General features: G+C 52.1%; 1 protein-coding gene across 6 annotated transcripts in view; it reads right to left on the bottom strand.

The window, feature by feature from the left end:
• The window catches only part of PIP5K1C (phosphatidylinositol-4-phosphate 5-kinase, type I, gamma), a 33,425-nt gene that overhangs the window by 9,275 nt on the left and 6,715 nt on the right, over nucleotides 1-17,435 (bottom strand). For 3 of the 6 annotated variants that reach the window (XR_006932216.1, XM_040653530.2, XM_015299766.4), the window contains exons 2-14: nucleotides 12,107-12,138; nucleotides 10,398-10,484; nucleotides 9,943-10,073; nucleotides 9,224-9,341; nucleotides 7,264-7,416; nucleotides 5,717-6,016; nucleotides 4,842-5,047; nucleotides 3,947-4,030; nucleotides 3,385-3,433; nucleotides 2,310-2,394; nucleotides 1,879-2,040; nucleotides 827-968; nucleotides 514-546 (exon numbers count right to left, since the gene is read on the bottom strand). Coding sequence is in view for 5 of the 6 variants with exons in the window: in XM_040653530.2 (XP_040509464.1) it covers nucleotides 514-546; nucleotides 827-968; nucleotides 1,879-2,040; nucleotides 2,310-2,394; nucleotides 3,385-3,433; nucleotides 3,947-4,030; nucleotides 4,842-5,047; nucleotides 5,717-6,016; nucleotides 7,264-7,416; nucleotides 9,224-9,341; nucleotides 9,943-10,073; nucleotides 10,398-10,484; nucleotides 12,107-12,138 (1,582 nt within the window). In the remaining variant the exon portion in view is untranslated. The remainder of the gene's footprint in view (nucleotides 1-513; nucleotides 547-826; nucleotides 969-1,878; nucleotides 2,041-2,309; nucleotides 2,395-3,384; nucleotides 3,434-3,946; nucleotides 4,031-4,841; nucleotides 5,048-5,716; nucleotides 6,017-7,263; nucleotides 7,417-9,223; nucleotides 9,342-9,942; nucleotides 10,074-10,397; nucleotides 10,485-12,106; nucleotides 12,139-17,435) is intronic. The other 3 variants (XM_015299762.4, NM_001319021.2, XM_015299765.4) reach the window with 1 other exon arrangement.

The following is a 17,435-nucleotide window of genomic DNA, read 5'->3' as shown; positions in this document are numbered from 1 at the left end:
AATTACACGATAAGAGCTTCTAAATCTGGACGCTCTTATGCAGAAGGGATTTTTGTCCCACCTTGCCCTTGGCTCTGTGCCACCTATTGCCACAGGCAGGAAAAACAACTCCCAAGTTTCTGAGGACACTAAGCAGCATCCAAGCTGCTCTTCTGGGGGTCTGAGCGTGCTCACAGAGCCAGAGCCTCTCCCATAGACACATCCACTGTGTCCAGATAGATGCACAGGGGAGCAACTTCCCAACTTTTAAGGCTTGCTTATCCAGAGGGGGATGTAAGGGACAATTCTGCTTAATTCTAGAGCTGGTTGAGTGGCTACATTTGGCAACACATCCAAATCCAGTTGTCCTCTTTTCCATCAAGTAACAGAGGTAATATTAAAGATTCCTTGCAAAGCACTGGGAGATCTGCTTGGAATGAAAACTGCAATCAAGGGGCACATTCAGCCCCCCAAGAAGCGAAGCCTTTGCACAGGTGAGGTGGGACAAACATGAGGATGAGGCACATTTCTCACCTGCCATCCTGCCCTGAGGAGTGTGTGCGTCTCCTGCAGAAAGAAACCGGGAGAGCAGAGTTAGAGGGGGGATTTCAGACACAAATCCTACGCCGCACCCAAATCTAACTCCCCACCCCATGAGGGAGATGTTCTACTTAACAGCTGACACTTCTCCCAGCAATAATTAATCCCATCAAAGCTGTGTCTGCTTGCTCCCAGGAGAGATTTAATTAAAATCGGTCATTAGCATTGCGGAGCGCAGGGCAGGCTGCCGAGAGCTGCGGCACAAAGAGGAGCAGCAGCACGAGCAGGGGATGGGCACTGTGCTCACCTGTACCGAGGCTGCTCTGATGTCTCCGAAGGGGATCGCTCAGGAACAGAGAGAGATGTTGAAGAGAGTGTTGTGGCTATGGAGGCCGTGGTAGCTTCTTCAAAGGAAGGAGGTGTGCAGGGGAGCAGGTCTGGTCTGCCTGCTGGCCCGAAGCGCAGGGCAGGAGAGATGGAGGGAGAAAGATAGGCAGGTCAAACACTAGCTCCTTATCTGCTGCAGCCCCGTGTGAGGCTGCTCCCCCATGTGAATGCACAAACAGGCAGGAAGTTGAGCCGAGTTCATGAAAACAACAGCTTATCCCAAAGCATCCTCTAGAGAGAGCCAGTCAGCACCATTTCCAGCACGACAGATAGACACTACTGGAAATGTAATGCCAAGGAAGACATCTCACTGGTAACCAAAGCTGGATTAAAGGCTTGGCTTGACAGAGATAAACATCCAAGTGAATTAAGAGATGAATCGAGTGCTCACTCCTCTGCACGGGCAGAAATCTAACACTTACACGCTCGAGAAGCCTGCCTTTCACCAACCATCTGCAAATCCAGCCCAGATGGAAGCGATGCAAAGGTGAAGAATCAGATCCATTCATCTTTTTCTTCCCGATGGCAAGATCTTCCCCCTTATGCCCATTCAAACATCAGAGACGTGCAGTTCTCAGTCCCATTTCTCTACAGGTGGAAAACCCAACCTTCGGATTGCATTTGGGCTACGACTGCTGGTGCCAGTTGGCAGAGGCTGCCTTGCAGCAGTGACGCAAGCGACCATTTTTACTGCAGAACCACACAGTGCTGCAAAGAAGGGGTTTGGTTGGGATGCAGAGGCGTTGCTTCCCGATCCACCAACTGCTAGCACTGCGACAAAACAATGCACTCAGCTTCCCCCCTGTCCTGGTTAAGTTTAGCACCTGCAAAGCACCGCGAGACAGGGAATGAAGAAGCACCCAACAAGAAAGGCGTGTGTTTGGTGCAGAGCGGGGAGCTCAACAAGAACAGGGGAGCACTGCTAGGAAAGAGAGGGTGATCACAGCCATCGGACACCAACCAGGCCATTACCTTCGTCATCAAGGGTGGGATAGCTCCTGGCTGCACGGAGGTCATACTGCGTTTCGTCCTTCTCAGAGGGGAGCTGGCTAGCTGAGAACGCAGCTGTTGGACCAGGTGTCTTGACAGCCAGCAAGGCACTACGCCCTTTCTTTGAGGGAGATGACTTCAGAGCTGGAGGAGAAGAGTGAAAGAGAAGAGGGAATTACCACCAACAGAAGTCACACCAAAGGAACCTCTCCCTCCATAGGCAGAGGTGGCCCTGCCCGCTTCACACTGCCTGGAGAGCTCCAGGCCAGGAGCTTGGCCACAGAAAGCCATGGCAACCCCAGGGCTCTGCAGCTTTGTGCCACTGCTCGGAATCCTGCCCAGAAATACTCCATGTGGACACGAGCAGTGAGAGGGGGATAAGGCTGTGTCTCACACACAGACTACGTACTTACAGGAATTCTTTCGGAACACTGTGTTGGTCATGAATTTGAAGAATCTCTCTGCATAGAAGCTGGGTCTGTGTACTGACACCGTGTCCTGTAAAGGCAAGAAACCATTGTTTCATTTTTAAATTACTCCTCGAGGCAGAACTTCTAAAGCAGCCAATGCAATCTTTTCTATTCCAGCATTTAGCACTGATAGATCCTTAAAATGGAAAGGCTTAACTGAAATGATCTGATTAATGCTATAAATAAGCCTGAAGCACTGCCTTTGATTTGATTGCATTTGATTATGCTCCTGCTGTAATTTTATAATGGATTTTGGTGATTTTATTCCTTTATAGACGGTCTGTATTTTTCAAATATTGACCTGATTACACACGTGAAATTTCCTCTGGCTTTGCTGGCTGACATTTAAAGCACACCTGGGTACAGCTGCACATCACACGGACACCAACACTCAGCCAGGGGTCCCCACGCTCTTCAAACACTTTGTACTTCTTGTTTTAATGGAGCTGTTGTCTCTGCTGCTGCTGCCTCTGCCCTGCTATGACTTAGCATCTCCACCTCTCCTCTGCATTCCTTTTTTAAGGGAAGAACGCATATGCAATGCTGACAAATAGTTCCTATATCTGGAGGTTGTTTTTTTGTAAACACACACCTAGGTGCTGCTGGAGATGAGAGAGCAGGGAAACACTGCAAGGGATTTATTAGCAGAAAGCTTACTGGAAAGGAACCACAGTCAATCACCAAACAGAGCCAAGGCAACGTTCCCCAACACACACACACACGAACACACACGCCTTGCACATACAGCTCCTGGTAACACAGGGAGGAGGAAAATGACAGATGGGAGCAGAGGAGGAGAGCTGGTAGCATGACAGCTAAGCATGTGAGGAGGTGGAGTGTGCAAGAAAATCTGATTGGGAATAAGTTGTACTACACTGCTGTGGAGGTATAAGAGGCAAGAACTATTCCTTTCATCAGCTTCAACTGTACCACTTTAGGGACTATTAATAGCGAGGTAATTGGCACCAAGTAGCACAAGCCAAGGCAGGTAACCTGCTGAGGGCACCCCTGCACTCACCCCGTCATGGACAAGGGCCTTCCAGGTATGTTCCAGCTTCTTGATGAACCTAATTTCAGGGAAGAAGCAGAGAGAAAAAGAAAGATTCAGCTTCAGGCATGTACCTGGTGTCAGAGCCACCTTCCATAACCCGCACAGGAGTGCTCACTGAGCTGCTGATCCCTGCTCTGTGCAGAGCATAGCTCTGCTCCAGCCAGGAGGTCAGCAGAGCACACCAACAGTTGGCTCAGGGCTGCCTGGAATCCCTCCAGGGAAGGAGGAGCAGGGCTGCAAGACCTGCAGCAAACCACCCTCCCTCCCTGGGTATGTGCTGCCCATCCCAGGCACAGCGATGGGGAATTTCTTTAAGAACAACTCATTATACCTTAGGCAAACAGCTTGGTGTCACCAGCTGTTCTAAGGACAAGACAAAAATCCAGAGCTCCCAACACACATCAGACAGCTTTAGGCAGCCTGCCTACACACCATCAAACTCTTCAGGAGAGGAAAGTCTTCTTGCTTTCATTCAGTATTAAAATAGATGGAGCACACTTAGAGGACAGATGACTGCAGAGGCACCTACCTGTACGACTGAAGGATATCTATAATTCCTACGTGCAGCAGGAGACGCTCTCCTTTGCCATTCACTGCTGGGATTCCTCCCATCCTGCAGGTGAAACAAGGCCACAGTGAGTACAGACTTAAAAAGAAGAACTGTTAGGCCCCAGGACTGAGGAAGGGTGGTGACAGCACTGGAAGGAGGGCTCTGATGTGGTGGTCAGACAGCATGAAACCTACCAGCCGCCACCTACCCCCCTGGCCCACCTCACACCGGGGCTGCCTGCCCAGATCACCAAGTGTGGAATGTCAGGACAGCACCTGTGTTGTATGACAACAGCTCCATTGGAGCCAGAGAGAACCATATGGATTTTTCTTAGCTATGGAATGTTTTATTCTGAGGACCGGATCGGTTACCAAACCAGCATGAGCTGCCTACAAAGGGCAGCAGATCCGTAAGGACAAAGGAATTCCTTAATATCAGCCAAAGGTGCAGCAGCACCAGCACACAACAGAAGCATGCAAGCACAAGGCAGGCCACTACAATTAGGGATGCTTTTTGAAAGAAGGGAAACACCAAATTATTTCCTGGCTCCACTGTGACTGATCCTCCACTGAAACCGGAGCAGCTGGTTCCACGGAGCGTGGCTGCCAGCAGCAAGCACAGCAAACTGCAGCATTTGGCAGCAAAGTCCACAGGGCCAGCAGGACAGCCAAAAGGAACCCCCAGCCCCCAGGGACCATCGATGGGGCAGACCCTGATGCACTGCTCTATCAGTCACACGGCGGTTGGCTGACCGTGCTGGGATCCTTCAGGCAGCAGTGCCACAACCCCAAGAGAGCCGTAAGGAGCCCTCACTTTGAGATTTACTCCCCCCCCCCCCCCCCAAGCAGCAGGAGGGGCCCAGGTTTCCACCTACGTGTCATCTGTGTCTATGGACTCTCCCCGGGCAGCCCCACCCTGGATGGACTCCATGGCTGTGGAGTAAAGTGCCTTTTGCCCCACGGGACGCTTCTCATCCGACGTGCTGTGCGCTCCCTCGGACTGCCGCTCCCGTTCTTGCTGGTCTATGTTATGGACACCAAGCAGCAGGCTGTAGTCCATGATTTTAAAGCTTTCCAACACCTGCAAGTTAGTAGAGAATTTAAGAATAAAGACAAGAAGACACAGGTCAGCAGTCCGAACAAAGCAAGACCCCAAAGCATGGGACAGCCCATCCGTGTTCGTGCTAGCAACTGCTCTGCCAGAGCTTGAACGTTTCTGATCAGGAAACATCTCTGGGTTCTGCAGAATTTGGCCATCCCACAGCCCAGAGGGCTGAAGGCTCACAAGTAACACGTTACCTGTAAGAATGCTGGTGCTGCTGCCCAGAGAGCTGCGGGTGCCCCATCCCTGGAGGTGCCCAAGGCCATGGATGGGGCTCTGTGCAGCCTGAGCTAGTGGGGGGCAGCCAGCCCAGGCAGGGTTGGAGCTGGATAGGCTTTAAGGTCCCATCCAACCACTCTGCGATTCTATGATAAATACCTGTTGCATGTCACATAGGAAAATGTATTTAGCCCCAAGAGCCCAGCTACAGCTGGCAAAACTGCCACAGTTTGATGCCCAAAGTGAAAGGATGTCTTAACCCTCTGAGACCGCCACAAGATTCAACTCCATTGCTTTGCTTTCACCATAAAGAGCAGCAGAGGGACTTCTCCTGCTTCGGGGTTAGCAGATCAGCAGTACTCTCAGTCATTCAGTCTTCCCCACACTCAAAGCTTTGTTATCCCACTCCCTGAATCATCCCCTCCTTACCAGACAGTCTCGCTGCAACGTCTTCACCAACGCACTGAAGGTGTCTGCATCCAACATCAGGCCCTCGGGCATGTCCTGAATGAAGTCAAGGTCTTTGTACGTGGGGCTGGACTTCTCTTTCTCCTTCTTGGATGCCCGGCGTTTGTAGGTTGAGCCTTTCAGGTCGAACTTCAGGTGCATCTTCACCACGCGAGGCAGAATGTTGTTCATCACGACCACGCGGATATTTTTGCCCCCCGATTGCACACAGTACAGTCCATAAAACTTTGGCAGCAGAGTCCGTGGGTTCTGGTTCAGGTTCTGCAGCAGGGTTGGAAAAAGCACCAGGAAAGGTCATTTGGAAAAGGACTCCCACTGTGTTCCAACACAGAGTGCATGAACGAAGCAGCCAGGCTAGATTCATCACCTAGAGGGTCTCTGAACTGTCCATAAGGGCTGACTGTTACACCTCTGACAAACTCCTGCATTTCAGTGGTTCTGGGACCTGAAAATACCACTGGGCCTTGAGTACAGGGAATGGGATGTTCAGAGCTCTCTGGGCAAATAACCAAGTCCGGAAATTCCCTGCTTTCCCCATCAACAGCAGCTAAAAAAGGGAAAGCAAACTGGAAGAGAAAAACACAAATAAGTGGGAACTTCAAGTTTAAAAATAACAGCTATCTTCAACTCTTCAGAAGTGTCAGAATTCAAGAGCTGTTCTCCAGCCCAGAATAAACCACGGACATGGGGGGGGGTTGTTGCTTTTCTTTTAATTTTAAACAAAACAACATCAATTTCCTCCTCCTCCTTCTGGAGAGCTGCTTTACAAAACACACAGATGGGCAGAGAGCACGGATATCCTGCTCGACTACCGTGTCCTTTTTTTAGACAGCTGCATTATTAGGAATGACATGACAGACGGGATTTGCTTGTTCAGCTTTGGGAAAAGTTTGGGAAGGAAACAGAACATCTCCGCACGCTGTGATGAGAGGACAGACCTGACAGCTTCTGACAGGCAGCAGAAGCACAGCTGCATTGAATTTCACACTCTCACCTCCTCTCACCTAGCTGGGTGCAGGAGTGAGCCCTCCTCGTCAGCAGTGTGAGCTGAAAGCAACAGAGGCAGCCAAGGAGAATGCAAGCCCCACTTTCTCTGCTTCCTCCTCTCTCACACTGGATGGGTTTCCCAAGAACAGCAGAGATCAGCCTTTGGCCCCACAGTAACCCACTGGCGTTGGAGTGCTACAGGTAGCATGCAGCTCTGCACCAGACAGGTGTAGCAGCATAATTCTTGGAACTAAGGGAATGTCAATGCCCTCATCTACAGAGCTGGATCTTTCAGTGTAGGTATGCAGACAGGCAGCTCCTGGTTTGTCCACCTCTCTAGGCAGCGGATTCTGGTTCTAATTTACTGCTTGTCTGCAAATAATTGGTAGGGTTTTTGCTTTGGGACTGGCTGCATGACACAGCACTGGCGCTGTCACTGGGTGGACAACGTGCCCTGGGCAGGGCTTGGGACAGAAATCTGCCACTGCAAACCCAAATCCCAGGTGCTGGGTGATACCCACCATGTAGTAGCCTGGCAGGAGCTTCTGGAGGAATTCAGCTTCTTTGTGCATCACAGTTTTTATGATGAATTCATCGTCGCTGGTGACATAGAAGAGGGAGCCGCTGGCACCAGGGTTCGACAGCTCTATCAGGGGCTCGTTACATAATGAGTACTAGGGAGGAAAAAGATGATATTTTCAGCCCTAGCTCATTGCACACTGAGCTCTGTGACCTTGAGGGCTTTCCCCAGCACGCTGCCTACCAGGGAGATTAAGGGGAAGCAAAGCTCAAAAGAGAATTATTTTCATTATAGGTTAGGTCTAAGCAGCAAAGCTGATGGGCAATTTACAATTAGAGAGCGAGATTACAGGTCAGAGCATCCCAACTGCTCAGAATCAAGCTAATCTTCTGCTTTCAGCAACATCCAGGCTTCATAATGACATCTTATCTTCTCCCATTGTGCGTGTCCGTGCATATCACATCGAGGCTCCTTTCAGCACAGACAGAAAGATAGGATTTTAAGAGACACGCCAGTCTGCTCCGGGTATCCGTGCTGGAGGGAACACGACGCTCTGCTGCTCTCAGCAGCCTCCCTGGCCTCGTGCTGCCCTGCTACAGATGTGTTTCCAGCAGGAGTGGGGGGAGATGTGGCTGTAAAGCACATGAAAAGCGCGAGAGCAGGTGTCCAAACAAAAAGGAAGGGATGAGCACTCAGAACAGCGAGGGGTACTGCATTGGGAGGACATTTCTAGACATCGGGATGCAAACAGCAGGTCCTCAGCCGAGGACATGCCTAACAGCAGAAACAAAAACACAAAGCTCAAGTGCAGATGTGCTCATTGCAGTGAGGCGCCAACCCCGGGGTGTCCGTGTGGGTCAGTGAGGTCCCCACGTGAGCTGCCACAGCACGAGGTGAGGTGAGGAGAGGAAGGCAGGGGACATAAGGGCCATAATCAGAGCAATAAATTAAATGCTCGTCATCACGTACTGAAAACAGCTTTCAGCACTGCGCAGATTAATGATCCAAGACTTTATCAAGTTAATTATCTCATGCATAATTAAAGGCATTTGCTGCTGTGGCAGGCAAGAGAGAATCGGGGGAAGCAGAAGCAACAAATCAGAGCCGTGACCTTTGCAGCTGAGCAGGCTCTGTGCCTCACCCGGGTTCTGAGCCACTCATCAAATCAGGCAGCGTTATCTCGGCTGGCACAGATGGGGAGCGCAGTGACTGTCAAGCCATGCAATGGCACAGACTCGTTCCTGCTTGTATGTTTACAGCTATGGTTACCCCTGCCTACTGCTGAAGTCAGAAAAAAAGCGGCTGTTAGAAAGTGGGGAGGGTGGGAGCTCATCTGGGTGGGCTTTTTATCCCCTGAGCAGGGCACTGCAAACATGCATGGGACATAATTCAACCCCAGTGCTCTCCAAGCCTCAGCAGCCTGCATTTCTGGGTAGTTTAAAAACAGCTCTGAGGAGCTTTCCGAGCACAGGAACAAGCCGTGCGTTATTCTGTCTTCATAAGATGATTAACATAACTACATTCACATAGTTCTCAAGTGAGTACACAAGGACAAATTCCCATCTTTGTCCTCGGAGCCCCAGGGGACATTTCAGGGTTGCAGCCAGCAGAACACAGCTCCTTTTGCTGGTAAACACAGCGAGTTATTGTCAGGGACAGCAACAGAGGGAGCCCCATAAGAGCTCGTGCAGCACACACTTGAAGCAGGTCATTCCCCTTCCCTCCAGTGTGAGCTCACAGCAAACACAGGCTTTGGTTGAGTGGTGCTGCTCTTATCCCCCAAAACTGAACAGGAGCCCTAAAACCACAGCCTGTTCCCACTCCTTGCTGGGATTCCTTGATTCTTTGACCCTTTTAGGCAAGATCAGCTGACAGCCTCAATTCAGGGGTACATTTACTGTATTCCTCCAGACCACCTCGAACAAAGCAGGGTAAACACAAGAACAAAAATCCATCCATACCAAATAATCATCTGGACGAATCCCAAAGAGTTCTCGGAAGTACCGAAAAGCCACTGGTGCATAGGTTTTGAACCTGAAGTCAGCATAATGGTGAGCTGGGGTGAGATTACTTCCTTCACTGCACAAAACAGACATGAGATGTGTGAGCCTTGGTGTTACCATTCACAGGAAAGTGGTCTCATCACGGCTGCTCGATGCTAAGGATAAAATGAGCCTTGCAAAAAGACCCAGACAAACAAAAGAACAAACTGCCTTTTTTCTGTGGCTGGACAACAGGTAAGTGGGATTTAAATCATCTGCCACAACCCATTTCCAAAGAATGCAAGGAATAGCCACTTGCCAAGCAGGATGTATTTACATGGAGAATGTAGCTCTTGTGAGCTCTGTTTATTTACAGAGGTGAAGAGCTTCAGAGTGAGCTTCTCCCATCTCAAACATGGCATAATTTTGAGGGAGATATCCTACAGATAGCAGGAGAAGCACACAGCAAGGCCAGCCCAAGCACACAGCACTGCACCTTACGTTGTACTTCCCTGCAAGTCAGTGCACTGCAGAATCTAACACTTCCCACTGCTATGTTTGCATGAAATAGATGCATACTTAAAGCACTCGGAGCATCCATCTCTGTCATCTAAAAACAGATGGAAGCTCTCTTGATAAAATCAGTGAGAGGAAAAGAAAGAACTCATCCGTTCATGTTGTCTCCTTGTCTCCTTTACCTCGGGAAGAAGATGCTCTCCACCACATAGAAGTCCTGCATCAGGACATCTCTCTCGGGCTTGGAGCTCAGGTTGCCGACTGTGTACCCGATCCCCAGCTGGATGGCCCCCTTCAATGTGGAGGAAGTGGTCTGGCAGAAAGGAAGGAGCTGTGTGTCAGTACGCACAGATTATGGCAGTAATACTCCTCGTGCTACAGCAGGGCCATGCCTGTGCCTTCCGTGGCCATCCTGAGCGCTGCCTACTGCTAAACAAGCTCAACCAGCTGCTGAACACATCCATTCAGGCCTCCCAAGGTTTGCACTTTGCAAGACTACACGGTACAAGGGTGCTGCATAAAATCTAAATCAGATTGGTTGCTATTGGCTGCTAAGCCAGGAAAGCTCAGCTGTTCCACCCCTGATCCCTGGGCCTGACTTCTCTGCCCACCACCAACGTGCTCCCCACACCCGAACCTTTTTGTAGGTGGTTTCTCCAGAAGCATCGACGCTCCGATGACCGATCTTCTTTCCTTGGCCAGGCTGCCCTGGTAGTGATGGGCCCTGCAACGAAAGGGCACAGTGACATCCCAGAATAGCTGGCCTGGCCAACGGGAGCAAACAGAACAGCACAGGCTGGACCAAACCATAAGGATGAAGGGATCCCGACTGCAAGCAGGTGCACTTGGCACTGGCAAGCTCAAACAAGGCTGTTTGATTTATCCATCCATCCTTCAAGTCAGCAGGGCTGGAAATACCCAGTTCCCCCCCCAGCACCCTCAGCACCAATGGGGCAGAGCCCGTGGCAAAGATATTGAGCCAGGAGAGAAGCTCGTGCCTCCCGGCTGCCGGGATTCCCTGCATGCTTGGCTCTGGTTTCCCATCGATTACAAACAGTGATGCATTAAATCAAACTGCGAGAGGTTTGCTCTTCAAAATCCCATGCCCTCAGGTTTCATGGCAATGCCTCACACTTCACCGGAGAGACAAAAGGCTGATAAGGTGGATAACACAGCCCCACTCCTGCGTTCACATGGAGATAATCCATTTAAGCAAGATCTCGTTTGTTAACAGTTCAAAGGACAAGCCCACACAGGGCGAGCTGCAAAAACAGCTCCTCCTGAAGTTTTGCAAAGGAGGGAGCAGATGGCAGCTGCAATCCAGCAGACTGCTGATGCAATCCATTGGGTGAAGCTGCACGCAGCTCCTCCTGCAGCCCCAGCAGGCAGTCGTGGTGAGCACCAGCAGCACTTGGGGTTTTGTGACACTACACAACAGCCAGGCCCTGGCTGCTCTTAAAGCAGCGAGCTCCAAGGTCACTTCCCAAGTCACAGAATTCTATCACTGTGTCTCAGTGCTGCACAGAGCCATCTCTCAGAGCTGCAGCAAACAGCGGATAATTTTGTTCAGACAGAAGTTCTTTGTGGTTTAGCTGTTAATCAGGAGCTTGCAGCTATTTCTGGTCCCGTACTTCGGGAACAAAGGGGCAGTCTCATTTCTCCTTCAAAACCTTCCTACTCCTCTTTGAGCATCCTCCTGCACAGCAGCCCGAGCTGCGTCGTCCTGCCTCTCCTCATGGCTCACCACCACCCTCCCACAATAATTAAGCCACAGGTTAAGCAGTTCCCATTGTATGACTGTCAGCAACAAGTCTCCTGCACAGAGCCCGCATTTTCAGGGCAAGAAGAAGTGGGGCTCGTTCTGCACTGAGGAAAGCAACTTTTAAAGGAGTTTTCTGCAGCGTGCATTTCTGGGGAGGCAAAAGGAACAACATCCCACATTCCCGGCAGCGTATGGGAAGGTTCTGCTATTCATGTATATCAGTGCTCATCATCCCAGGTGAGTAATATAAATGGGGAACGCTGGAAACTCGGATCAGAGAAAACCCATTGGAACACAGTGCCCTAAAGCACAAGAGTGGGCTCTGGGGCACAGCTTCCAGGCACAGACCCTCACATTGGGCTCCTCTGCCAGGGCTGTGATCCAGGAGGTGACAGTGATTCTGCAGCCTGGGTAATGGGAAAGAGGAAATCAGCCCTCGAGCTGCTGCCCTGCTGCAGGGCTCTGTGCTGCACTGCTGCCTCATCCCACTGCCAGCAGCAGGTGAGGCCCTGCAGGAGCCCGGCATGCAGTCTCCATTCATTGCATTCTCATTTCTCAGCACGGGGTTTTCAAGACCATCTCACCTCGGTGATGGCTGCTTTCTTCGGTGCCAGACCTGAGGAGAGAAGGGCAGAGCATCACTAAAGACAGGCACGTGAGATTAAAAGCACCCAGACAACAACAGATCGCTTTGCTCATTCAAGCAAGCTGCAAAGCCCATCAAGCAGTTGTGCTGGTTACAATTTCATTAGTGCAGGAGCCCGAAGTTACTGGGCTCACCCAAAGACACACACACACACCATTTCTCCCAGCAATCATTTTTCCTGGAGGCTTCAGCAGAGTTCTAAGACCCCACAGCACCGTGAGCAATAGGGCTGTGCCACACCACAGCCAGATGCATCCACAGGCCCGCAGAGATGCTCATGAAGCTGCTTCCCAGCCACTCCACAATGCATACTGGGAGTGTTTTACAGAGCTATTTACAGAACCCAGTGTCCAAATACAACACAAACACGAATCCATCACTTATCTCTACCAATGCCTTTGGGAGAAGCCACCATTTCTCCATTACAGCCAACGGTGAGGCATGAAGGTTTTGCCTACAGCCCTCAGATACAGCACCAGAGCTGGGAACAGCAGCCAAAACCACCTCATCCCAGTGGTATTTTGAGCAGTCTGCAACTCAGCCTCCCAAACCAAGTGCTTTGCCCGCATATGCAAAGCTGGAGCAGCTTTGTTTTGGTGCTTTGCTTTAAATCACACTGCCTTCACTTGCATGGGTTGAAATCCAGCTAATCCAAGGCACAACCATAAACCAGACAGGGTGACCACCGATGGAGCGCAGCACCGTTTGTCTTGGAGAATCTGGAGCTGAAACAGCAGTTCTTTGGCCCATGACAACACACCTTCCTGGTCACTGAGCACAGAGCCCAGCAGTGGGCAGGGCAGGGGGATCCACAGCACTGGAAGGGCTGGGATGCTGCCCCGTGTGGCCACGAGCCCCGCTAATCTCTTTGCTGCGCTTTGTCACCATTCCAGAGCGGGAGATAATCTTTAATTTCGTGATAATTACCACAAGCTGCTTTCATTGCCAGCTTTTAAGTGTCTGCTGCTGTACACGTACCAAGTGTGGGATCGACACCGATCCCTTGTAGGAAGGTCCCGAGGCGAGGAATGGGGACCTCCAGGAGAAACAACGCTTCAGGTGCACCGGGGAATCAGCAGCAAAACCTCTCCAAAGAGGAAAAAAAATCACCTTTATGAAACAACTCCATGCAGAACACGAAAAACAAACCTTCCACCGGCTCAACACGCTGACAGATGGCCCTGCACAAACTGCTGCACCCCAGCATGGGGGGCTGCGCAGCCACAGGAGCCGCCACTCGGGTCTGTGGGGCACCGGAGCCGTGCCGGGGGAAGCCTGGATGCTCAGCAAGCTAATTGAAATGATTCTTATCCGATTTGGTGCAGCTTAGCGCGGGCGGAAGCGTTCGGCGTGGCTCTGGTTGGAGAAGCGTGGGCCGGCCGGCCTCAGCCCTGTGCCTGCTGCAGGGCTCTGCGCCGCTCGGCGCACGCTTGACCTGCTGCCTGCAGTTCTTCTCACCCACACGCTGCTCTTCTTCAACCCGATGCCGACGCTGTGCTGCTCGCCGTTCCCATCTCTGGTTTTGGCTCCGTTGCCTCCATTCGCCTCTCAGCACAGCCCGGCCGGCTCCTGCATTGCAGCCGCAGGGACGTGACCGGCCCCACACCTGCACGCCTTGGCTCCAGCACGTGCCCCGGCTCGGCTTCTGCATTTAGCTCTGCCCCTCCACCAGATTAGATAACCCATTTCTGCTCTTACGCAACACGCTGCGTCAACAAATTCACACTCAGAGGTCTCCAGGCCCCTCGCCTCTCATTCATGGCAACGCAGGCAGAGGGCTCACCAAGGAACCCGCATCTTCAGCTTCATCCTCCTCCTCAGTGCCCTCCAGCCACCGAGCGGTGCAGCGCTGCGTTGGGGCACTCTGGGTGCTGCTGGGGACACACCAAGTTAAGCAGTCCAAGAATCATCGATCCTTTGGGCTGAAAAACAAAACTCCCCGGAAAAAAAACGTATCCTCGCTGCCCATGACTTATCCTGAGTTAAAAACACGGGTTTCAAGCTTGACTTACACAAGGAATTTCTTGGGAAAGTTTACCAACACCCAGCAGAAGCCTTCTTTATGAGACACGTGCACACACACGTCCCACAACAACATAACTCACAAACATTTAATGCTTTATGACACTCCAAAGAAGCAGTGGAAGCAAACTGGAGGAGCTGGTAGACCCATATGGGCTCCTTTACCCCAGAGGTGGTGCTGCATTGCAGTGTTTACCAGGAGATATGTGCTGTGACTGCAACTAAAATACACGGTATACAAACAGACGTCTGGATGGCGTTTTGCTGCTGTTCAGTGATGACAGAGACAGCACGAGCAAACCCTTTGGACTGGAGGAGGTGAAGGCTGTGAGCACAGCACGGGGATCTGCTGTCTGCTCGGGCTGCCCCGCGCCGTCTGCTTTAGGGCATGAGCTGGGAAAGGCAAGGGCTGTGCACGGGGAGCAGATGTGTGGTGGGAGAAACATGGAGAGAAAGGCTGGAAGTGCAACGTGTCCATCCAGAGAGACAGCTGCTGCTCTCCGTGAGGGCCATGCCGAGAAAATGAAACGAAGGCAACAGAACAGCAACTGGGAGAAGATGCCAGGAAACGAGCCTTGGCCAGGAGCAGTGCCCAGATTGGCACACACGGGAAGCAGCCCCCGAACTTCTCACAGCCCAAGTGCAGCATATGGCACTGAGTGGCCTGAAGCAATGGGCTGGGAGGAGCCGGGACAGGACGTGCTGCAGCCACCCTGAGAAGGCAGCTCCTTACACCCTGCCCTTCCCAGCCACGATGACCTACTTCTGATCACTATGTACACTTTCTCCCCTTTGAACAACAACATTGGATTGGGATGAGAGGCACCAAGACAGCCACAACACTCAGTGGAGTGCTGAGATCTTTTCCCACTTTGATGCAGCACCTCTGGGCAGAGGAACGATTTCCAGGACCACCTGCAAGAACCCGTGCTGGTTCCACACCACCTGACACCCCGATGAAAGCTGGCAGTCAGCAATCCCCATAACCCCGCACAGCCTCCACTCAGGGAAGGCTGATGGCACCGGCACTGTGCTCTCTGCCACGCCAACACCGCACCCTGCTCTCCCTTCCCACCCCTTTGCCCTGTTCACTTGAGCATAAACTTGTTGGGGACAGAACAGCGTGGTTATACAAGCTAAGGGAAAGTGGTCCATGTACTGCAAGGCAGGACGGGGCTCTGGGGCATTGCACAGGGACAACATGCTCCATCCCTCACTGGGCACCAGACCCACACCCAGCCCTGCACACCATCACCAGCACATGGGACTGCCATGGAGAGGTGTTTCTGCATCGAAGGCATCCATCAGCCTGCTTTTCTGCTCCAAGTTTTAAAGCAGAAATTCACCCTGCCTCGCACTCATCTGCTCAGCCAGGCCAGGGCACGGGGTGGGGATGCTGTGGGGGATCAACGCCTCCCTGCCTGGCTCTGCTCCCTGGATGCAGGTGCAGGACAGCATCAGCCCTTCGGGATGCGGGTAGCTGAGCCAGGATGTGCCCTGCTCAAACGTTTCCTTGACAACTAACCAGAAAAGCGCTTACAGCAGGGAAGGCCAATTACAGCAGGGAACAAGCAGGACAAGCCGGGGGAAATGAAATTTAAAAAGAACTGATTTGTTTCCTTGTCTCCCATCAGCTGCGTGTAGGAAAAGGACAATTTCAGAGCGCCTATAGCCCGAACCGTGTGACACAGCTGACAAAAAAGCCAAACAAAAACCTCATCAAGAGGAGCCCACAATAGCTGACATCCAATAGCGGAGAAGGCTGCAGCCGCTCGGCTCCACTGCGGTTATGCAATCCAGGGGGATGGATGCTCAGCCTCCGTCTGCTGGATGGGAAAGGTGCAGCCTTATCTGAACGCAGTGTTCCTGATGTAGGAGGACGGCAGAGACGAGCAAAACACGCTCCCGGCACATCCCAGAGCGGGGTGAGGGTGAGACGGTCCCAAGGTCGGCACTCTGCAGCCTCCTCCCTGCCCCGGCTTTGCTCCTTAATGCAGCCTTCAAGCCCAAGTCTGCCTAAAATTCAAGCAAAGCTTGATTAGGATTAATTAGAGACAGCGAGCAGCATGGCAGGAAGCGCAGCCTCTCCGGGATGGAGCCGGCTGTCTGCATCCATGACAGCGCAGCAAAACCACGACGCTAATTTAGAGCGAGGCCATTACAGGCTGGAGGACTCTGAAGCTATGGCGAGGGCCAGCTGCCCCCGGCCTTTGCTGGGGGGTAGGATCAGCTCTGCATCCCTGCACGCAGGGCTGTGGCAGGCAGAAGGAGGCGGTGGCTGGAAAAATGAACCTCAGCGGAGCCAGTCCCAAACTCCTGGAGCTGAAAAACAGGCTGGGATGGAGCTATGAAGAGGGCCAGGCCCCCACGGAGTCATTAAGTTGGAGCAGACCTCTCTGATGCTCCAGTCCAACCCCGACCCATCCCACCATGCCCACTGACCCCAAGTGCCACATCTCCGTGGTTTTGGAGCCCCTCCACGGACAGTGACTCCACCTCTCCCTGGGCAGCCATGTCAGCACCCTTCCAAAGAAGCTGCACCTCACATCCCACCTGAACCCATCCAACCTGAGCCCTCACTGCTCTGAAGGCCACAAATCATCCCGAAGACACACCTGGATTTTTAAGGAGCGAGGTATTTCCTGATTTACTCCAGCCAAAGCTGCTCGCCTAAATCCTCTAAGATTTAATTCCCCTCCTGCTAATGTCGCCTGACAGAGATTTTCCTGGGGGTGCTCACACACCCAGGACTAAAAGGGGATTTCAGAAGTGGGTCGCAGAGCTGCGTCAGGGGAGGGTCAAACTGGGGGATAGGAAAGGTTCAGCACCAGAGGGCAGTGGGCACAGAGAAGGCTCCTCGAGCTGCTCACCACCACGTTCCCTTCCTTCGTTGAGGCCATTTGTGTTCTCTGTGCCCACGGTGCTTTGGACCGATGCTCCTGCTCCGTGCTAACAAAGGCACCTGAACAGATGGAACAAAACAAGGCACAGCAGAATGAGCTCCAAAGATGATGCGTGCCGCTCACCCCAAATCCCAAAGGTGCTGGGGACACCAGGGTTTCCAGCACACATCCATGGCCAGAGCTGCACTGCTGGGGACACAGAGCACACTGCCCCAGAGCTGTGCCAGTGCATGGGAAATCTGAGCATCCCCTACGAGGAGAAGGTACAGAACAAAGCAATAGGAGACAGCAGCATCACGTGAATTGAATTCCAGCACTTCTGAACTACACGGTGCTTAGCCC

Source organism: Gallus gallus, chromosome 28, assembly GCF_016699485.2.
Source record: "Gallus gallus isolate bGalGal1 chromosome 28, bGalGal1.mat.broiler.GRCg7b, whole genome shotgun sequence".
Taxonomy (NCBI): domain Eukaryota; kingdom Metazoa; phylum Chordata; class Aves; order Galliformes; family Phasianidae; genus Gallus; species Gallus gallus.
Note: the sequence above shows the minus strand (reverse complement) of the source record. Positions and strands in the feature narration are given on the sequence as shown.